We start from the raw sequence: 22,560 nt of genomic DNA on the forward strand, positions 1-22,560 counted from the left end.
GAAGGAAACCGCCGCCTGGGAAAGCCCACCCCCTTCACCGCCCTCCACAGAAACGGCCCCCTGGCTTGTGCCTTTGCGCCGGTCGCCCAACCCGTTCCCCTCGATCCCTAGGGAAGGGCGAGCCCCTGACGCCCGCACTACCCGTAGCTCCCTTACCACGGCGCGCTCAAACTCGGGTCCCTCTCCATCTCTCCTGCTGCCGTATCCGTCTTCATCGTCTGTTCACTCCTCCGAGCAGCTCCTTCCCCTCAACCTCTCCACCTCTGCCAAGCTGTTTCAGGTTTTCAAAAAAAAAAAACAAAAAACAAAAACAAATGTTTTCCATGCCTCCTGAGTCCCTGCCACAGTATTAGGACCAATCAAGGCAAAAGATCACAGAGGAAACAAGCGGCGGAGCATCGCCCATCTCAAGGCTGCTTTCCCCACGGTAACTGGGGTGTCGGGTGGCACTGGCTTTGTACAAAGGCACTAATTTTTTGCTAACGGTGACACGCATGAGTGACTCCACGCCCTCGCACCTCGGTCCCAGACTCGGGAGCGCTGATTATCCCCCAGAGAGGAGGTGGAAGCTTCCTCGGTAATTGGACTAGAGGTGGGCTGGGAGGACTCCGTGAAGCCTCTAATTGGCTGTTTAATTCTCAGCAGGTGCAGTCTCAATTAAAAACGTCTGATCTCTCTGGCTCCTATTGGCTGACTTGGTGACCGGCTTTGAATTCCATCCGGGTAATTGGGTATCAGCACGCAGCAGCCCCGTCGCTCAGGGGCAGCCCGCGGAAGGATAGGTTGTGGCGGGGCGGGCGATTGGTCAGACTGCGAGCCGGGCGTTGATTGGTGCAGGCGGGCTGGGGGGGCGGGGAAGAGGCCGCTGAAGCGAGGCAGGCGGGGCTCGAGTTGCGGTGCGAGAGGGAGGAGGCGACGGCCGCTGGGGCGAGGTGCGAGGCGGAGCGCGCGACGGCTGACTCGAGGAGCGGTAAAGGCGGGGACCGGGCGCGGAGGCTTGGGGAGTGTGAGTGGCCGGGCCGGGGGTGCCCCAGGCAACAAGCAGGCGGGAATGTGGGGCTGAGAGAAGGGAGGCGTCTGGAGGGTATGGGCAGCCGAACCCCGGGCTACCAACCGAATCCGGAGGACATGCTCTGGTCCCACAACGGACCCGGTGCCGGAGTGTTGGCCCCAAGCTACTTTGGACTCCTCAAGTGATCTTTTTTGAGACTGAGAACCGCCATCAGTTTATCAGTTTGCCTTTTATTTTCTCCAGCTTTTTCTTTAATTATTCTAATAGGATGACTATTTACAGTCGGCAGAATAATAAATTGGGGTTTTTGTTTTCCCAGTTTTCCTCCTTACTAATGCAGATATCTCCCACTGGTTTTGGCTGAAGACTCCCGTGTCAAAGCTACATTTTTACTCTATTCTCAGTTTGAAATGGGTTGGCTTTCTTCACTCGTTGGTTAAAAATGTAGCAAGGATGAGAAAATTGAACGAGCTGCTTAAATTCAACAGGCCTGTCACCATGTTTTAGCTACTTTGTAGGTTCTGGTTATTTGGAGATAAGGGAATGAGAGATCCTTGCCCCATGGAGCTTACAATGATTTGACTCCTAACGATGTCTTTGAAATAACAAAAAGTAAGCCTTATTTACACATATCAAATAGCAACTGTTTTATATAAATGTCAAGAAATTTCAAAATTGGTTTTTACTGAAAACCATTATCTGCATCTCTCACCTTGAAATGATCCAATGTCTCCTCTTTACTCCGCTTCCCCTATTTAAATTCCAACCACCTTTTCACATTCAATTTGAAGTAATAAAATCAAACACAAATTGGCATTGAGTACTATACAGTTATATCCCTGTTGCCATCATATTATTTCCCACTTATTTTGAAAGAGAAACTATATAAAATGTATATTATAGCAAAATCATACTTGATTAATCAAGTAGATATTCATTCTTTGAGACATAAGCTAACTCAACGCAAACTTCATTTGTAATATGTGAAAAGGAGTTAAGTGAAATTTAGCTCTCAATTCAAATAGACGTCGCCTAATAAATTCATCCTCGTCATGGACATTCATCTTCCCACCACATTCCTTCCACCACCAAATCATATTATGTCTCAAACACCATCCACCAGGTGCTCAAATGAGGAACCTCTTTGGCTCACCCTTGAACCTTTCCGTGAACCAGTTGTTAGATCTTGTGTGTATTCTACCTAGTAAAACTCTCCTCTTCCATCTCCGTCATTGGCACCTGAACTAGCCTCTGAATTGGTCTCCCTACCCCACACTCACTACCTTCCATTCATTCTCACTACGGACCCAGCCAAGAATTACAAGTAACGCATGTGTTATGAAGGGATGTTTGGAGTACTATGGAAGCCCATAGTGATGAAACCTAACCAAGCATGGAAAGTTGGGACTGGGGAGGGGGGAATTGGCAGCAGAGCCGGAGGAATATCAGATATTTTTTTGCCTTGATCTTGATAGTTTCTGAACTGGGGTGAAAATGGTATTAGTTTTTTGAGTCTCCTTAAAGAGGTGCCTTTGTGACTGGTCTTCAGACCACATTGTATACTGCATTGTATGGAAATAACTAATTAGCTGTGTAACCTTAGGGAAAAACCTTTATTTCCCTGGGCTTCGGGTTCCCCAGTTGGAACATTATTAGTGGAATCAGATCATTTCTTTGGTCCTTCCAATTCTAAAATTCTATGGTTTCTTAGGCATGAATTGTGGCCAGAAGGTGGTGTTAAAAGGCAGCATTAGAGTGCGGATTAAGTTACCACTCTTGTTCACAGGCCTAGATTTGTTTCCCAAAACCTTTAACACCTACAGGCAATTTTGCCGGTCAAGATAAGACCTTCCCTGCCAACAGGAAGCCTCATGAAGGCAGCTACCAAGTCTGTCTGGACTGTTATATCCCCCAGGGCCAACCACACATTGGCTACTCAATATTTATTGGTTTGGATGAAGAAAAATGATTTGTATTTTAATGAGGTAGTTTTCAACTCTGTGCCATCTAAAAAATCTTTTAAGTTCTACCTCCCCCCAGCTGTTGCTTTTTTTTTTAAGATTTTATTTATTTGGCAAAGCAAGCGCACAAGTAGAGGGAACGCAGAGGGAGAGGGAGAAGCAGTCCCCACCCCCATCTCCGCTGAGCAGGGAGCCCCAATTCGGGGCTCAATCCCAGGACCCTGGGATCAGGACCTGAGCCAAAGGCAGACGCCTAACCAACTGAGCCACCCAGGCACCCCCAGCTGTTGCTTTAACCAAGAATTTATATTGTCTTTTCATTGCCTGTAATTAGTGTGTTGCAATTTGGTGTTTTATCTTTCCTCCTAGACTGTATTTCAGGGCAAGAATTCTCATTCCTACTTGTGTCCCCAGCATGCTCAGCCCATAACAAAGAGCTAGCACTATTTAAATGAGGCACTATAATAGTGAAGATGAGCTTTGCACTTTAGAGACCACATAAGAAAATATATGAAGTAACCACTAGATAAAAGAAGTGAACTCTTTTCTAGATACCCAGAATAAACCATCTCTTAATATAAGAAAATAGCGGTTTGAGGTTCAAAAATTCAAGACCTTAAGCAAAAATCTTTATGAAACAGAGCTTGTTTCCTTTCCTTTGGTATATGCAAACATGATACCACCCAAACTTGCACAGAGAGCAGTGAAAGGTTTTATTTACAGCCTAGAAAAAAAGAGAGAAGCTGATTATTTTTTTTATCCAGTTAGGAAAGGAACCCCATAACTCAAACCCACATTAAACTCAATCCTTTTCTTCCTACCCACTAAAAAAGAAAAAAAAAAAGCAGCCACATTTCTCCATGTCTATACTAAATCTCCAGAAGTGATATACTGTATATATTGGATCTTCTTACTGAATAATGCATTGCCTGAAATAACGAGACACTTGCAAAGGTCCCTCACCCAGGTAATACAGGGTTTTTCTCTTTTGGGCATGAGTGGGAAAGAGAGTGGATGAAATTTGTTTAAAACTATTGTCTAAAAACATAGATTTTAAAAACAGGCAAACTTCCGGTGGTTCTCTAAGGAACTTTATTCATTTCTACTGGTCAGTAAAGCTCTTGAGTCCAGATGCAAAATTTGGTCCTCTGTCTGAATGTAGTAAGAAATCCACCTGCAGTCTTAACATTTTTATCTGCTTCTTGGAATGAGATTTTTTTTAAAGACTTTATTAGAGAGCATGACGGGGGGGAGGAGGGCGGAAGGAGAGGGAGACTCAGGGCTCAATTCCAGGCCCCTCTGAGATCATGACCTGAGCTGAAGGCAGACACTTAACCAACTGAGCCACACTGATGTCCCTGGAATGAGATATCTGTGCTAGGTCTCCTCTTTTCCTTCATCACCCTTCCTGAAAGGCTTTCAGAGAAAGCACTGTTTCTTTTTTTTTCTTTCCTCCTCAGGAAAAGCACATTTAGAATCAAAGTTTTATTCCTGAGTAGGTCCGATATTAATGAGTATGTTTTTAGCCTTCCTAGAACCAGTTTTTTTTAAAGGTAAAACATTTTTTTCTTGGATAGCAAATCATCTGGGTTGAATTTTTGTACCTGGAGGCAAATCATAGCATAAATTATATTTCCTCACTCATTTTAAAGTAAATTTCATTAAAAGCCACACGGTTTTGTTCTAATAGATTGTACTATCTGGAAGTAGACACTGTCTTTAGTTTTTTACCAGCTACAATGCTTTCCACTAGTGTTTGTTTATTAATTTTGAATTTCCTAAATAAAGACACCAACTACTCTTCTCAGTTTATGTAAAAGAAAGGGGGGAGGGGCTTCTAAAGTCACTTTGTAAGGTTTTTAATATCCAAATAATAACCCAGACTCTGGGTAAGAGGTAACCTCTCTAAGCAGGTATATTCCTCTGTAAAATTGGGGTTAACATTTCCTACCTGACACGATTGTGTGAAGATCAACTAAAATAATGGAGGTTAAGTGCCTGGTGGCATAGTAGCTACTCAGTACATTTATCTTTTCCTCTTTTTCATCCTTAGTGTCACAATAACATCTAGCACCTAGAAGTGCTTAATAGATGTGGTTGACCTAGCCTGCTTGAAGCCAGTCTCGAGGACACAGGCATAACAGATACACGGTTGCATACAGTGTGAACAAGTGCTATCATGGAAGTCTCATTCACAGGGCGGCAGGAGCTAAGGAGAAACTCACCCTAAGTCAGCCAGGGGAAATCCCACAGGCCTCAGAAGTGTAGCAGTAGAGCTGAGACGTGAGGAAGGAGTAGGGTTTTGCCAGGGAGATAGCTGGGCTAAGGAGTATGACCAGGAAGACAGAAGGGACACAGGAGAGCACATCCTGTTCCCCTGGTAGCAGTGGGATTAGAGTATAAGGCTGTGAAAGTGGTAGGCAGAGATTAGATTATAAAGAACCTTTCAGGGGCACCTGGGTGGCTCAGTTGTTGGGTGTCTGCCTTCGGCTCGGGTCATGGTCCCAGGGTTCTGGGATCGAGCCCCACGTCGGGCTCCCTGCTCAGCCGGAAGCCTGCTTCTCCCCCTGCTTGTGTTCCCTCTCTCGCTGTGTCTCTGTCAAATAAATAAAATCTTAAAAAATAAAAAAATAAAGAACCTTTCATGCCACTAGTGAGTTTTCACATAGACAGCAGAATTGCTGAAGTTTATTCATTCAACAAATGGTTTTTTTTCTTTCAGTTTTGTGAGTAGAATTTATTTTTTTTATTAACATATAATGTATTTGTTTCAGGGGTACAGGTCTGTGATTCATCAGTCTTACACAATTCACAGCACTCACCATAGCACATACCCTCCCCAATGTCCATCACCCAGCCACCCCATCCCTCCCACCCCCCTCCACTCCAGCAACCCTCAGTTTGTTTCCTGAGATTAAGAGTCTTTTATGGTTTATCTCCCTCTCTGGTTTCGTCTTGTTTCATTTTTTCCTCCCTTCCCTTATGATCCTCTGTCTTGTTTCTCAAATTCCTCATATTAGTGAGATCATATGATACTTGTGTTTCTCTGATTGACTTATTTCGCTTAGCATAATACCCTCTAGTTCCATCCACGTCGTTGCAAATGGCAAGATTTCATTTTTTGATAGCTGCATAATATTCCATTGTGTATAGATATACCACATCTTCTTTATCCATTCATCTGTTGATGGACATCTAGGCTCTTTCCACAGTTTGGCTATTGTGGACATTGCTGCTATAAACATTGGGGTGCACATGCCCTTTCAGATCACTACATTTGTATTTTGGGGGTAAATACCTAGTAGTGCAATTGCTGGGTCATAGGGTAGCTCTATTTTAAACTTTTTGAGGAACCTCCATACTGTCTTCCAGAGTGGCTGCACCAGCTTGCATTCCCACCAACAGTGTAGGAGGGTTCCCCTTTCTCCACATCCTCACCAACATCTGTCATTTCCTGACTTGTTCATTGACTGGTGTGAGGTGGTATCTCATTGAGGTTTTGATTTGTATTTCCCTGATGCCAAGTGATGTTGAGTACTTTTTCATGTGTCTGTTGGCCATTTGGATGTCTTCTTTGCAGAAATGTCTCAACAAATGTTTATTAACTGGCTACTATGTGCACTGAGGAACAAAACAAAAATTCCTGCCCTGTGCAGTTTACATTCCATTGGGGATACAATCAAAATGAAGACCTCAGGGGTTAATATAATGACTTTGGCTTATAATCATAGTGAGATTGAAAACCACTGGGAGGTTTTGAGTGGCTGAGTAACGTTATTTGACTTCAGCTGTTGAGAATAAACTGAATAGACAATGGCAAATGCCGGGATATAATTGATAGCAATAATCTAGACAAGAGATGATGGTTTAGAGCATGGTTGTTAAGATGACCGTCTTAGCAGTAGAGAGGTAAAAAGTGGTCAAATTCTGGATAATTTGAAGGTAGAATGAACAGGATTTGCTGACAGACTAAAGGTGCTATTTGAGGGAGAGGATGAGTAAGATTTTTAACCTGAGGAACTAAAAGAATGGACTTGCCATTCACTGAGTCAGCTAAGACTACAGGCAGGGGGTGAGATTAGGAGCTCAGCATTGTACCTGTTAAGTTTGAGGTGCCTATTAGACCTCCAATGGAGACGTTGTCTCCTAGGCCATTGGGTATACAAACCTGAAGTTCAGGAGAACAGCCCTAACTGGATCAATGAATTTGGGAGTTATCAGCATCCAGGTGAGATTTAAAGCCAAGCTATGAATGAAACTTGGTGAGATCACTAAGGAAAGTGAGGTATAACCCACAAGAGGTTAAAGGACAGAGCCCTGGGGGCAATGTGGTGTTTAGAGGTTACAAGCAGGAGAGGGAAACTGATGGATCAGCTAGAAGCGGGGAAGGAAAACCAGAAGAGTGCTGTTGTGGAAGCCAAGTGAAGAAAGGGTCTCAGAGCAGGGGGAGTCCCCAGTTGTGCCAGATACGGGGGCGGGGGCAGGAAGAGTGAAGACGGAGAATTAACCATTGGACTTAGCCATTGGAAGTCACTGGTGACCTTGGCAAGAACAGTAGGAGTGGATTCAAGAAGAAGAGAAATTGAGCACAGAAGTATTAGCACTTGTGAATTTTCCTGTAAAAGGAAGGGAAGAAATGAGAAGTATTTGGAGGAGTAAGTGGAATCAAGAAAGGATTTTCTTTAAGAAACAAGAAACAGTGGCATGTTTGCTGATGGAAAGATAAAGATCCAGTAGAGAGGAAAACATTAACAATGCATGAGAAGGAAGGAGAGCAACACTTTTATGAGAGCCTTCAATGCCAGGAGCAGAGACCGTTCATCCATGGCCACAGGAGAGAAGGTAGGGAGATTTGGGCATAGATAGAGATAGGTGGGTAAGTGTGGTGGAGCTTAGTTTATATTTTCTCTGAATGCTGTACTTTCTCAGTGGCATGGGAAGTAAGACATGAGTTGAGAGTGAGGATGGAGGAGGTGCTAGAGGCTTGAGAAGAGATGGTATGAGTTGTCTGGGAGCGTGGTGAGAGAGGTTATGGAATAAGGAAATACAGTGATGATGTTAAGGTTAGCTTTGCGGATGGGCGCCTGGGTGGCTCAGTCATTTAAGTGTCTGCCTTTGGCTCAGCTCATGATCCCAGGGTCCCGCATCCGGCTCCCCACTCAGAGGTGAGTCTGTCTTTCCCTCTCCCTCTCTGCCCCTCTGCCTACCGGTGCTTGCGCTCTCTCCTGCTCTCAAAGAAATAAAATCTTAAAAATTAGCTTGGCAGCAAAATGAAGATACAGTGCCAGACAAAAAGCAACAAGGCCAATGGTCCAAATGAGATTTGATGAGCTTCTGAATCAGTCAGGGGCAGTGTTGTTGGAGTCATTAGTTGAAGCTGCAGGCGTGGATGAAATTGCCCAAAGACAGCAGAGTGACAGTAGCAGTGGATAGAAGCCACAGGAAGACAAGCCCAAAACTGCAAAGGCACTTCCAGGGAAAGAGGAGAAACCAAGATAAAGAAGGTGCAGAGGTGACATTAGATAGGGCTTATATGTGCCATCTAGGTTGACTATACGGAAAGTTGTAGTTTTGGTGAAGGAGCAGGGCAGACCTCCTTTCAGTGTTAGCTGAGGAATAAATAGAAATAAGGAGTAGAGATAAAAGAATAAAAGAAGTAGAAGGAGCAGAGCCTAAAACTAGGCCTGAAGGGGCGCCTGGGTGGCCCCATTGGTTAAGCATCTGCCTTTCGCTCAGGTCATGATCCCAGAGTCCTGGGGTGGAGCCCCTTATCCGGCTCTCCACTCAGCGGGGAGTTTGCTTCTCCCTCTGCCCTTCCCCCTGCTCATGCACTAGCTCGATCTTTCTCTCTCTCAAATAAATAAATAAAATCTTTTTAAAAAATAAATAAAACTGGGCCTGGAAAGCCATTCCTTGCAGAGACAACAGCTTCTGGAAAGGCCTAGAGTCATGGAAGGGCACAGATAAGCAATTTTAAGTAGTCTGATGTGAAATCTAAAGGTATATTTTTGTAATGTTTGATTCATTTAATTTTTTTGTTCCTTCATCTTACAAAATTGTGATCAATGGGGGCGCCTGGGTGGCTCAGTTGGTTAGGCATCTGCCTTCGGCTCAGGTCATGATCCCAGGGTCCTGGGATCGAGCCCTGCTTCGGGCTCTCTGCTCAGCAGGGAGCCTGCTTCTCCCTCTCCCTCTGCCTGCTTGTGCGCACTCTCTCTGTCAAATAAATAATTTTTTTTAAATTGTGGTCAATGTATGGTTTTCCTTGGGAGGGGGGAGGGAATGAAGTTTGCCTCTCTTTAATTATATATGTCCTTTAGCAACTTTGAAAAAATGCCCTGAGACCTTTTACGTGAAATAGATTTTGGAAAAAAAAAAAAAAAAAGATTTTGAGACAGCTCAGGCCCTTAATATGGAAAGGTTGGTAGTAGTATTCTTTTTAATAATACTGTAATATGTTCCCATGCCTCTCTGCCAGTCATAAAGGTATAGGATGAAAGCTTCTTCTTTTCCCTCATTTACTTATTTCAGGATGTAAGTCTGAATACAGCAGAAAATGTCCACTGAACGAACTTCTTGGACAAGTTTGTCCACTATTCAGAAAATAGCACTGGGCCTCGGGATCCCAGCCAGTGCAACGGTTGCCTATATCCTATACCGCAGATACAGGGAAAGCAGAGGTATGTGAACCCCACAGCTGTGCATATGGAAATGTTCAGAATGTGCTCTGGCCTTGTTAAATTGAAATGAAAATTTTCCTTGCTGGACTGGGTATGTCTGTTGGGATGTAATTGGCTTTCTATGAGGGATCTTTGAAACTGTTTTTTCTTCTATGTTCTTAATGTGCAGCGAGTCTATGAAATGGTAAACTCATTTTATAATTCTCTTGATTTGTTCCCTTCAACAGCAGCACCACAAGAGTTCTTTTTTGTCTTTTTTTTTCTTTTTTTTTTAGCATCTATACTTATTTATCTTTTTTTATATGCTTCTTGTGTTTAGTTGTCAGAAGGCTAACCATGGGATCCAGTTTCCCCACAGGCTGGACCTAGAGAATAGAACCTAGAGAAAGGATTTAGGTACAAATGGAAGTTCTGAGCCCAGTGGACTCCTTGGGCAAATTTTAACCTTCATTCTTCTCCAGGAGTCATCTCTTGGGAGATCCAGTTTGCCCAAAATCCAGCACCCCCTCCTTGCAGATCCAAATACTTTCCCCATTTTAGCATCTTTAATAGTATCCCAGAGATAATGCCCATGTTCTGGTCTTCTGGGACCTTCTTATTCCTACTCAGACGCTACTTCTTGTCATTATGGTTGAGAGTCTCCGTCTGTCTCGTGGATCATTCTCTTTGACAGCTAGCTTCAGGGGAGGGCTGGGGTACCTTGGATGCTATCTAAGTCTGATCTGATGAGTCATGATCTGTGCAGAAGAGCGGTTGACATTTGTTGGGGAGGACGACATTGAGATAGAGATGCGAGTTCCCCAGGAGGCTGTGAAGCTCATCATTGGCCGGCAAGGAGCCAATATTAAACAGGTAAGTGTGCAAGCAAGCAGTTGGCTTTCCCAGAGATTGATTCTGCTTAATCTTGCTTTCCTCCTCTGCCCCCATCCCACACTATGTATGTCTTTAAAAGAAAAAATACAGGAACTTTTAGTTAACTATGCTCTTTTCCTTCTAGAGAGGAGTACTTCTCCCTAGAGCATGAATGACTCAGCTTGAAATGGGGACTTTTGATTGCATGATTCTCAACTTGGTGTAGCTTGAACCATTCTTTTCTACTATGGAATTAATGAGCTCTCGTTAATTGTTAGTAAATGTTGAGTTGCTACCTAATTCTTCTGTTGTTCATTTGGAATGTCAAAACAAAATATTTGATTCTCCAAAAAAAATTAGGGGGAAGAGGGTTCAAAACACAAAGAGAAACTGTTTTGAATTAACTGCTATTTGAGGTTAGCTTTGTCACTAATCTCCTTTCATAAGTACAGGTAATTGAAGACTGCTTATAGCATCCTGATTTAGCTGATTACTGTCCAGTTCCATCTACCTCCAGGGTTAGGTTGAGAGTGTACCTCGCTGACCCAAACGGGAGCTGTTCCAGAGCGTACAGCCATGTATCCTTTTCTCTGCAGTTGCGGAAACAGACAGGTGCTCGGATTGATGTGGACACGGAGGATGTAGGCGATGAACGGGTGCTGCTTATCAGTGGGTTTCCTGTTCAGGTGTGCAAGGCCAAAGCAGCCATCCATCAGATCCTGACAGAGAATACCCCCGTGTCTGAGCAGCTCTCAGTTCCCCAGAGATCCGTGGGCAGGATCATAGGTACCACTGGACAACTTCCTTTTTTCTTCACCTTTGCCTTCTTTCACACCTTCCCAAGGATTTTTTCTGGCCTACTTCCCTTCACCTTGCTGAGGGGGGAAAAAAGACAGGGACATTGATACCAGAGCTTTACTTTTTTATACAGCCTGTGGTAAAGCAAAACCCATTACCTCAAGAAGTTATGTGATCTGAACCTTACAAATAGGTTCCAGAAGGGCTCAGGTAAATGTATTATCTCATAATAGATATTTAAAGGGAAGCTAAACCTGCTCATGTTATCCCAGATCTTTAAAGATAGTGCTTTTCTGTTATGCCTTCGCCAAGGGCATTCCTTATGCTGCTCTTAGAGGTAGAGAAATGTCCATCATTGGCCCAGTGTTTCACACACAGTGTGGGATATCTTCTTCTGAAGTGTAGGTGTAAAGTATGCTGAATGATCAAAAAATGTAAATGACATGAAGTTACACTAACCAAGAGTTTAAGCAGAAAGAGCAGATAGTCCCTAGTCCCCCTTTTACAGTAAGGATTGCAGTAGCTCCTGCTTCTATTCAGTATCTTAAATTTTGTTCACTTTGGAAATGAGAACTGACTTCTCTCCCAGCATATACAAAATAGTGATTTCTCTAATAGTTACGTTTGACCAGGAGGGAAGGACAGGTTTTTATGTGTTTTTCAATGCAGGGAGAGGTGGGGAGACCATTCGTTCTATCTGTAAGGCCTCTGGAGCCAAGATTACCTGTGACAAAGAATCAGAGGGGACATTGCTACTATCAAGACTGATAAAAATCTCAGGAACACAAAAGGAAGTGGCAGCAGCCAAGGCAAGTAGCTAATAGCTTTGAGTTGTGTCTAAGAATGAGAACCCTTTACTCCATCCTGGGTGAAAATATCTGGCCACAGAGATCTCATCTCTTACCACAGCATTTGATACTGGAGAAAGTTTCAGAAGATGAAGAACTTCGGAAAAGAATTGCTCATTCTGCAGAAACCAGAGTCCCACGCAAGCAGCCAATCAGTGTAAGAAGAGAGGAAGTGACAGAGTCTGGTGGAGCTGGAGAGCCAGCTTTGTGGAAAAACGCTGGTACTGGTGCAGAGCCAGAGCCAGCTACACCACCGGGAGCTCCTCCCCGAAAAGGAGGCGGTGACACGGCTGTTGTAGGGCCAGAAGGTGCTTGGGAGAAACCTAATGGTGACAGCTTTCAGAAATCTGGAGCCCAGACCAGTCCAGAGATGTCCATGTTTGAAAGTATGTAACAAAGTGGGAACCCATTTGCCATATGGAAGGTAGAAATACTGGCTTAGATAACCCAAAATAGGAAGCAGTAAGAACAATTTGTTTTCTTGATTGCACTTATAAGTCTCTTCACAGATGTCCCTTTGTGTGGTAATATTTTACCTGAGTTAGTACTAAACATAAATAATTTCTGAACACAGACCAGCTAGTGATGGAGAATGATACAGAAATATGCTAGTTCAAGGGGCCCCTGGCTGGCTCAGTCAGTAGAGCATGTGACTCTTGATCTCAGGGTTGTAGGTTTGAGCCCCATCTTAGGTGTAGAGATTACTTAAAATCTTAAAATGTGCTAGTTCACAGGAAATAGTCTGAATATATCCAACAATTGAATTTACATGATACTCTTTCACAGATTTATTAAATAAGTAAAATACTCAGCCTGGTTTGTTTGGTTTTTGTTTTTTGTTTTTTGGCTTATCTCATTACTGTTTTTAAAAATCATCACCATTAAGAATGAAACGACTGTGAGCATTCTCTTCTGTGCGTAGGTTCTGGGATGGGGACAGGGAAGACCAGGGCCCCTGAGAGGTTCGCAGACTTGTCCAAGGTCACATAATGCAGTAATAGAATGAGATCTGGAACAGGCCCACATCTTTCCACTGGTCCGTGCTGCAGCAGGCATATGGAGGATTTACCTTTGTTATAATTGGTGTCTGATTTGAATACATGGCAGATGACTAGGAATGTAAACTCTCTTACTGCTCAGTTACATAGAAAGGTACACAGCTCAACTTAGGACCTATCTTCAGGATGTTCTTGTATGATTCATCCAGTTGTCCCTCCAGCCATTTTTTAAATGGTAATAGCCACTTGGTGTTTGTATCTCTCACCTCTGAGACAGTCTCCCCATTTCAACCAGAGATGGCTCTGATATGGTCACCAGCTTAGATGGTGAGGATTCGGTAGCATAACTTGTTTATCCCTGTGTTTAGTCCCCAGTCCTGACTTCAGTTTCCATGCCGATGAGTTCCTGGAAGTCTATGTCTCTGCCTCTGAACATCCCAACCACTTCTGGATCCAAATCATTGGCTCCCGCAGCCTGCAGCTGGATAAGCTTGTCAGTGAGATGACCCAGCACTATGAGAATAGTCTAGTGAGTTGCCATAGGGACAGGGCTGGGTTTGATGAAAAAGGGGCCTATCTCTTTTTCATTGTGATATGTTCTTTTCTTTTCCTGGGAAGCAACTACTTGTTTGTTCTTCCTTCTGGTACTTCCTGCTTATCTGTTTTTGAGCCTGCCCATCCTAACCTCCCATCCTGATGCTCATCCCCATGTGCAGCCTGAAGACTTGACTGTGCACGTGGGAGACATTGTAGCAGCACCTTTACCTACAAATGGTTCCTGGTATAGAGCTCGGGTCCTTGGCACCTTGGAGAATGGGAACCTAGACCTCTACTTCGTTGACTTTGGAGATAATGGAGATTGCCCACTGAAGGACCTCCGGGCACTCAGGTCAGTGTGGAGGCCAGGGTGGAGTCCCAGTTGTTAACTCAGCCTTGGCCATAGCTGGTGATGTGCTCTTGGCACTCATCGTGTAGGGGGATTGGGAAAAGAACCGATTTACAGAGAGCAGATGATTATCTTCTCCAGCTGGGTTAATTGGTGATCTCTAGAAACAAGGACTATAAGAGACCCTTCTGGCGCTGGGATTCTAATTTCAGTTTCTTTCACTTTAGGAGTGACTTCCTAAGCCTTCCATTCCAAGCAATAGAGTGTAGTCTGGCACGGATCGCCCCCTCAGGTAAATTGGTCACATGGCCTATTGACCTTGCCTCCACGTAGAATAACTTCCATAGGGCACATGGAAGGAATTCTCACATTCCCAGACTTTATGAGTTCTGGGGGCTCAGGTGTCTTTTCCTCCCCAGCAGTAGAAAGCAGCAGCCTGGCAGGCAGACATAGGTGCCTTCTGGAGTAGAAAGGGGTGGTTCGAATTTCCCTCCAGGGTGTAATCTCACCCCGTCAGCAGGGACCCCTTCTTAGGTTCTCCCTGCAATCTTTTACCAGGTGAACAGTGGGAAGAGGAAGCTTTGGATGAGTTTGACAGACTCACTCACTGTGCTGACTGGAAGCCCCTGGTGGCCAAGATCTCCAGCTATGTCCAGACTGGGATCTCAACTTGGCCCAAGATTTACTTATATGATACTAGCAATGGGAAGGTACGACTGGGGTCCACTCATTGCTCACTGTCTCTTTAGTATATTTATAGTCTCATTCACTTTTTCTTTCCTAGAAACCCTTATCTGATACTACTCCTACCTCGTAAGATCCTGCTTACTGTCCCACTAAAGGAATGTCTTTGAAGTATCCTAACTCTTCTGTCCTAGTTCCTCAGGTATTCCCATCCCTACAGAGAGAACATCATTCCCTTTTCATTTTCTTCTTAGAAACTTGATATTGGGTTAGAATTAGTTCGTAAAGGATACGCAGTTGAGCTCCCGGAAGACGTGGAAGAAAACAGAGCTGTCCCAGACATGTTGCATGACGTGGTGAGTGAGCCATTTTGGCTACATGCAGGGTGCTGCTTCAGGGCAGGTCTCGCACCTAGAGAGACAGGAGGGCTTCTAGTCCTGCGGGCATTCTGTGGAGGGCGTTCCTAAGGAGTTGCTCCACAGGTTGCTCAAAGGAAGCATTGTGTCCCTCTTGGCAGCCAAACTCAACTGCCTTAACCAGATCCTGTGGGCAGAATGATGGGGTGGCCTCTCCTTTCCCACCAGCCAACACTACGTTCTTCCTTTCTCTCTTGTCTTCATCCTGCAGGCCACAGAAACCGATGTCTCTCTCGGCAGCATGCTCGCTGAGACCAAGAAGAGCCCTGGAGAGATAGCAAATACCCTGTCCTGCCTCAGCTTATCAGGTACAAGCTGCATTTCCTCCCTAGAGCATCTTTGGAAGTTACTGGTTTTCAGTGATTCTCTCCAAACCGGGAATGATGTGAAAGCTTGGCTCTTAACCAAAGTGATCACTGAGCACCAAGAAGCCCATTTGTCCCTGAGTCTCAGTGGCCATGCCTAACTTGCTCTCCATCCCTGCTAAGCAGAAGCTGCCTCCATATCTGGTGACGACAACCTGGACGATGACTACTTACTCTGAAGTTGGCTTCTGCAGCCTCAGCCGCCTGCTTTGCCGCGTGAGTGCAGCTCTCCTCTGTCTGCAGCCACCGGAAAGTAACAAGGGTGACCACCGGGGCCTTGCCTTCTGCTCTCTGCCGTAGCCTGTCTGAACACTGCTCTGCAGCTGAGTTCCTGCAGCTTCACTCTCAGGCTGAGCCCGTTCAAGCGTTTTGTGTCTCTGTGTGTTTGTGTCTTTGGCAGGATTTGGTGCCTGGAGAGAGGAGCCTATGATAAAGACATCTATGCAGTCCTTCCTCTGTTACATACATGATCTGGCTTGCTGTGGACCAAATGCTTTCTCTCCGTCTGTTGGACTACCAGAAAGAGTGCGGGGTAGAGGGGGACAAGTGCATGTCCCCACTCCACCTGCCCGACCCCGTCTTCTTCCAGAGTTTGCTTCCAGGCTGCTCAACATCTGGCTCACTGTTTTCTGCCAGGCATTGATCTATGCTTCCGCAAGGCTGTGTCCTTTTTGAGGCTGGGAAGCAGCCAGGGTTTGGTCACTAGAAGTGATGATTCTGCAGACTTCTGACTCACCTCATCAGGTGACTGTTAGTTAAAGGAGGTCTTTGGCGAACTCAAAGACTGCAGCTGAGTCAGGAGGCAGAGGCAGAAATCACTATAATTCTATTAAAAAGCCTCAGGAAATGGGAAGAGAACACTGCCTCCCAGCCTTAACTGCTGATATGTTATTGGAGATAGGTTTTTTGAAACAGTTGCTCCAGCTATTTCCCTGTAAACTTTGGTTAAAATACAAGTAGACAAGGAGAGAGCAGCTCAGGAAATGTTGTAAAGTGCTAGTGTAATATCTATATGTGTATGGACATCCATAGAGTGAAAGAGAACTTATATAGCTGTTTGAATCATTTGGGGGATTCTTTGCTGAATAAAGTTCTCAAGAAAATTATCTAAAACTAAATGTTGGTTGAATCAAGGTGGAAGCAGGCCTGTGGGTATCTTCTAAACTTAAACCTGGTAGAATTTGTCACATGCTTCACAGGGATGGCCCATCTTTGAAACAAGTGTCCCTCTCATACACAGATCCTATCCTTTCCCTAAAGTTACTTCAGAATTAACCATTCACTAAGAACCAGACCAATTTAGGTTTAGGTTATATAAATAAGAACCCACCGGGGTTTCTGGATAGCTCGGTCGGTTAAGCGTCTGATTCTTGATTTCAGCTCAGGTCATGATCTCAGGGTCTTGAGATCAAGCCCCGCCTCAGGCTCCTTGCTCAGCTGGGATTCTGCTTGAGATTCTCTCCCCCTGCCCCCCCCTCCCCCCCCCCCCCCCCCCCCCCCCCCCGCCCTACTCACATGCATGTGTACTCTCTCAAGTAAAATCTTTAAAAAAAAAGACCCTACCCAAGCTAGATATTTGGAAGAAGAGGCCTGGGTTCTGGTAGATCTCCACTATGTGAACTTACTGTAAGACCTTTGGGAGCCATGTCCTCATGTCTCCCCACATTGTGGGTAGTAGTGTGCGGCCAGTGAGCACTGTGAAGAGACTTGGAAGCAGACATTATAAGCAGCAATGTGGGTGGTGGATTAATGGCAAATGAACAGGGAGGGCTTTTTAAGGATCAGTAAGGTGAACTGCAAAACTTAAAACTAGCACATAAGGATGCCTTATGCAGGGTTTTAAATCTAGGAATTAGGCCTTCCCATATACTGCATGGCGACTATGTTTTCCCATAGCCACAATTTTCGAAGTATATTTTCTCAGAAAAATCTCAGTACCATTTAGCAGAAAGGCTCCAGTGAAGGAGCATCTCTGATGAGTAGCTTGTGGGGTCTTGGAAGAATCAGTGAAGGACTGCCATTGATCTGGCAAGGTTTCAGACCCTGGCTGCAGTGAACCCACCCCTGAAGCAGGCTTGGCCCTGGGGTTGGTGCTGCTCGACAATCAGGTCATGAGGCCCACTAGTCACCAGGCTCCTTGGCCCCTTGGCAATTACCCTTAACTAGAGGGGTCCCTGATATAAATCATTCATAGGACTTGGTGCTCAGGAAAATGAGTGATGCCTCATTCCTGGCTGCAGTCTGTTACTGTGAATGCTAAGTCTGTCCCTTTAATGCGGCTTTTAAGTCTTGCCAATCAGATGGGTTCCTTATTCTTTCAACACAATCCTGTACTTCTCTTGCTGTGTGGAATTTCCTCTTCTATGCTTGCTTCTCATTTTGTCTGTTGAAATCCTCCCATTGAGCCAAAGCTGTGGGATCCAGGTACCTTCTTGGATTTTCTCCACATCCAAAGAGAAGGAATTAGTATTTCTCTAATTTGAACTGAAATATATGGACAAAAGTCTCCCAACAAGGCTTAAGTCTTTCTGAATTCTATAGTGCCTGGTTTTTGCTCTTGGCAAGTACTCAGTACAGGGTTAGGATAAGTAAATGGCTTTGGGAGTAGGGGGGAAGGCAAAGAAACCTAAAATCCTTGGCTCCCTTCCCTCTCTGGTGCAGGTCCCTCTGATTTTTTTCCATCATTAAATGTTTATCCTATAGTGAATTCAGCTCTATAAGGGTCCCGTTCCACTCCACTCCAGCCAACTCGCTTTCCCCCCAAGAAATAGTGAACACTTGAGGATTGCATAACCAACCCTGCCTTCCCCCCAAGAAAAGTGAACACTTGAGGATTGCACTACCCTTTATTCCTAAGATGGAAGGTGTCCTGCATCACATCCTGGTTCCCATTTATCAAGTTCCCATTATCCCCTCAGCAGGAATAAGTATGTTCAGGGAGGCTCATTGGAGAGGTGGCCAGGTTCCCTTTCAAGGGGATACACCATAAAGATGACATTGTCCCAGGGAGGGAGGGCAGGGTGATCGGGTCTGACCAACTCAAAGCCCATGTAGCTGAAGGCCCGTAGCAGGGCACCTGTGAAAAGAGAAAAAAAATAGAAAACACTCTGAGGTTCCATACAACAACTATTCCCCCCAGATTTGGCTTCTTTCACTGGGGAGTGGCTGGGGGAAAGCCATGTAGTGTAGGCATTAGGGTGACGTGTTGTGGACTAGCTGACTTAGACTTCAACCATGGCTCTAACATTTACTTACCTTTGTAACATTCTACAAGTTAACCTTTCTGAACTTCAGTTTTCTCATTTGTAAGATGGGGATCATAGAACCTTCCTCACAGAATTTAAATGAGCTGATGTTTATGAAGCCCAACACAATGATGGTGTAGTAAACTCTTGACCATCTTCTGTCTTCTAACAGAGTATGAGGGAAGAGGTGGTTTCTGCAACATGTGCTCCAAGCATCTGGGTAAATATATTCCTATTCTCCTGGCCCTGTGTTCAACCCCTTCACACTGTAGGTGCTTAATATGTTTGAGGTCCTTTCTGTCCCACCAGCTACATGCCTTGAATGGTTCTGTGTTAATTTCACTAGTGCTTCTTCAGTCTGGCTTTTGACCTCTACCTGCAGGGCCTTCCTCATAATCCCAGTGTAATCTGAATGCACAGAGTGCTCGGTGCCTTCATTTCCTTGCAGGGGAGGGGGGTGGTTAAATCCCTGAAATGCCTATGAGCATGTTCTCTTCTAAAGAGTGGGGGAAGAGTCTCCTACAAAGGAATAAGTTGCTGTCAGCTGCTTCAGCACCATGGGCCAGGAAGGACAGCTGATCCCCACCTTTGTCATTCCGGTTGTTTTGGAAGTTTACGAACACGGAATCCACATTGGTCTTCTCCTCCACATACTCCAGTGTTGCAGTCAAACTAGGGGCCAGAGGAAAGAATCATGGTTAATATTTAGTGAACTAAAAATCCAGACCCCTACTTGGAGTAGAAGAAACCTTATTGTTCCATTTTTCCTGACCTAAGCCAGGAAGTGAAAGTTGATGAACTTGCACTGATAGATTGTCCTCTGAAGGCCAGGGATTGTACACGATAAGACTGACACCTGAAGGGGCCTGGAGAGAGGAACTGCTATATAAAGACAAACAGCTGGAAGGCACGTCCTGTTACTCAACTATTTAAGGATCCTCACTTCTATGTTTCTGAATCGGAGTCCAGCAGCCTCCCATGGGCTGTGACTCCTCGAAGCCCAGATTTTGGCTCAGCTCATGGGCTTGTTTGCATGCCAGTTCAGTGGTGTGAAAGTATCTAGCTTCTGAATCAACCCTCAGTGGTTAGCATACCCACTACCTGATTATGACATAAAAGAAGGAAAGCCCCTGCCTCTTCCCCTCTCCACCCCCCCCTTTCCCTGCTTTTCCATCTGGGCTCAGTCACCTTTCTCGGTTGCCTTGATCCAAGGCCCGATATGGGATATCCAGGAAGAGTCGATGGTCACAGAGAAGGCCGTGCCAATGGGCAGAGGTCTGGGGGGTGAGGCGGAAATGGAAGTCTAACTGCACTGGGTCCTGATGGAGCAGGGGGTCAGTAGCCAGCACCGTCAGGTTCCCAGCCTGGAAGAGGAATAAGAGTAATAGTCTTCTATTCTCATCTCGACCTCAATTCAGATCGCAGGCTGATTTGGCTGGGTCTGAGAAAGCTAACGGGGAGCTGACGGAGCCTGGGAGAATTGGAGCCAAAGTCTTTATCCCTTAGTCCTAGGACCTAATTCTCTATCGTGGAGCTTTCCTTGATATCAAACAATCTAGAAAGGAGTCAGTGCAGTGGCAGTATTACTGCCTGTTGACCTCACCTGAGAGGCGCACCAACCCTTCAGAAACATATCAGAGGGCTGCTTCTTTAAATGACGCTGTCATTTGTTTACTGTCTCACTGATAATGCTCTTCCACTTTTTTCCATGATAGGGGTTTTCTCTGAATTCTATTTCTCTTTTAAAATGTAGAGGTCACCCACAGGCATGTTACTGCAGCAGGATAGAGGGGCAAGTTGAGGAGTTCTGGTTTCTAGTCCCTGCTTAGCAGCGAAACAGCTTTATGTCCCAGAAGCTTTACTACATTCTGCTCTTTGTTCCCACCTCCTCTTTTCCCATTAAGCTTTTCACCACCAGCTCTGTGATCTTGACTTGATATCTCTGGGCCAGAATCCTTGTTTCTAAAGCAACTAGCTGTTATACATGAGCTCCAAGATTTACAATTTATTTTCCAACTAGCCAATAATGCCCCTTCTTCACAAGGTGTCACTGAAGCAAGCTAGGGGCTTCCCCAGCACAGAGGCCACTTACCGAGTATAATTCTTTAAGCTGGTCGTGATCACCCTGCTCGGTGCTTCTGACCGCCTGGAGGCCTGCTAGGGACTCAGGAGCACTGAAGGCAGGAACGGGGCCGGAGTGTCAAGTCCTCCCGTTCCTTATAAGTGATGCTGGTTGGGAAAATGGGCCCAAATTAGTTTCCCTCTGTGTCTGAGAAGGAGAGAGGCTCATCACTTCCAGGAACACAGGACTGGGCTCTGGCACTATCTTCTGTATCTTCTGTGGACCAGCCTGTTTCCATTCTCCCAAGCCAGCCAGATGGAAAAATTGTAAAGTTCCATGCCAGCCTTCCACCGCCTTTGCTATTATCTCTTGCCCCTTGGGAATTCCCTTCAAATTCTTTTATTTTTCCTGACAGTTTATATAAACAACTACAAGTAGAGATGAAAACAAGTACCTTTTATAACAACAAGGCAGCATCTTCTCCCGGAGGGTGATCCGGTATTTGTAACAGTAAAGGTAATAGGCGTATGGTGACCAGATCGGGTAGAGGTAGTTCCGTGTTTTTCCCCTCTTGATATAAGAAAGGGAGAAGGCAGAGGGGCGTAACCTGTTACAAGGCAGTTTCTCAGTTCAGTGCCTCCCTGCGGCAAAGTGAGGTTCAGAGATGGGTGGCAGAGGTTCACACAACCTGGTGTCATTGTGACCCGGTGGGCACTATGACATGGGCAAGGGGGTTAGCCCTTATGTCACTTCAGGACTCCACTCTGCTGGTCCCCTACCCCACCCAACCAACCCCCTTATCCTGTTCATCTAGTAAGTACTTCCTGGCTGTACCAGTGATTAGAATACTTTAGCTTCTGTACAGTGTTCAGCCCTGCCTGAGCACTTGTCAAGCACTCCCAACCTGGCTCCTTATTCTGGCATATGCGCTCATGTGTGTGCACACTCTCGTGTAACACACACACATACACACATCCCACTTGAGCAACAAACTGGTTGGTGTCTAACACTGTAGGCTTCCAAGGCCCTGATCCAATGTCTGACCTAATACATTGGTTCCCAGTTCCTATCAATTCAATAGTTTTATTATATCCCTACCTTTAATAATCTAGGGGTGCTACACATTGTTGAATTATCTCATTGCCTTGTAGGGTAGAAATTGCAAACAGCCTCCAGGAGCCGGGACAGCTAATGGAATTAGTGGAGCTGCTGGATGGGGCTGTAGCAAAATGGAAAGCTCATACCCTAAAAGAAGCTGACAACTCAGCTCCATCCAGTTGTAGAAATGCAGACTCAGTGGTCCCAGATTGTATGATTTTTCAACACAAAACGGAAAGATAGATTTTTGTGTTAAATTCCTCCACATTTTTTAACTAGTGGCTACTAACTCAAAAGACAAAAACTGTTCATGAAAAAAAGTCAACATTGTGAGCAAAATTTGATTCTGGGGCCACCAGTTTGAGACCTCTGCATATTCATTCACTTATCCATTCAACAAATATTGATTGAGGGCCTACTGAAAGCCAGGCAGTATTCTAGGTGCTTGGGATACACCAGTAAACAAAACAAAGATCCCTGCTTAATGGAACTTAGCTTCTAACAGTGAGAAGACAGGGGCAGCCCGGGTGGCTCAGTCAGTTAGGTGCTCTGACTCTTGATTTCAGCTTAGGTCCTGTAGTGTGGGGCTCCCCGATCAGCAAGAAGTCTGTCTCCCTCTCCCTCTCCCCCTGCTTGCACTCTCTCTAATAAAAAA

General features: G+C 45.1%; 3 protein-coding genes across 4 annotated transcripts in view; 1 reads left to right on the top strand and 2 right to left on the bottom strand.

The window, feature by feature from the left end:
- The first annotated feature begins 860 nt into the window (after window positions 1-860).
- Window positions 861-16,613, top strand: TDRKH (tudor and KH domain containing). Of its 2 annotated transcripts, XM_032397104.1 has the most exons (14): window positions 861-970; window positions 9,505-9,653; window positions 10,399-10,505; window positions 11,102-11,291; window positions 11,973-12,112; window positions 12,213-12,537; window positions 13,518-13,678; window positions 13,866-14,038; window positions 14,263-14,327; window positions 14,594-14,745; window positions 14,974-15,075; window positions 15,347-15,443; window positions 15,627-15,716; window positions 15,901-15,993. In XM_032397104.1, exons 2-13 carry the CDS (start codon window positions 9,530-9,532, stop codon window positions 15,677-15,679), a joined length of 1,689 nt encoding a protein of 562 aa, XP_032252995.1. In that variant the 5' UTR covers window positions 861-970; window positions 9,505-9,529; the 3' UTR covers window positions 15,680-15,716; window positions 15,901-15,993. The 2 variants fall into 2 exon arrangements, with proteins under 2 accessions (XP_032252995.1, XP_032252994.1); XM_032397103.1 differs by lacking the exon at window positions 15,627-15,716 and having other exon boundaries at window positions 15,901-16,613.
- A 1,794-nt stretch (window positions 16,614-18,407) lies between these two features.
- OAZ3 (ornithine decarboxylase antizyme 3) lies at window positions 18,408-21,932 on the bottom strand. Its single transcript, XM_032397060.1, is given in 7 exon segments — window positions 18,408-18,576; window positions 19,332-19,417; window positions 19,934-20,109; window positions 20,838-20,912; window positions 20,914-20,974; window positions 21,262-21,431; window positions 21,906-21,932. Coding segments are annotated over 7 exon segments (738 nt in total). The 3' UTR covers window positions 18,408-18,433.
- The window catches only part of RIIAD1 (regulatory subunit of type II PKA R-subunit domain containing 1), a 35,764-nt gene continuing 34,095 nt past the window's right edge, over window positions 20,892-22,560 (bottom strand). The window contains exon 5 of the mRNA XM_032397003.1: window positions 20,892-20,974. The gene's annotated coding sequence lies outside the window, so the exon portion shown is untranslated. The remainder of the gene's footprint in view (window positions 20,975-22,560) is intronic.

The sequence above is a fragment of the Phoca vitulina genome, unplaced genomic scaffold (assembly GCF_004348235.1).
Source record: "Phoca vitulina isolate PV1807 unplaced genomic scaffold, GSC_HSeal_1.0 scaffold96, whole genome shotgun sequence".
Taxonomy (NCBI): Eukaryota; Metazoa; Chordata; class Mammalia; order Carnivora; family Phocidae; genus Phoca; species Phoca vitulina.

Coding starts and splice junctions, on each gene's coding strand:
- TDRKH (XM_032397103.1), top strand. CDS start 9,530: ATGTCCACTGAACGAACTTCTTGGACAAGTTTGTCCACTATTCAGAAA. Junction 9,654..10,398: donor CAGATACAGGGAAAGCAGAG/GTATGTGAACCC, acceptor TGATCTGTGCAG/AAGAGCGGTTGACATTTGTT. Junction 12,113..12,212: donor AGGAAGTGGCAGCAGCCAAG/GCAAGTAGCTAA, acceptor CTCTTACCACAG/CATTTGATACTGGAGAAAGT.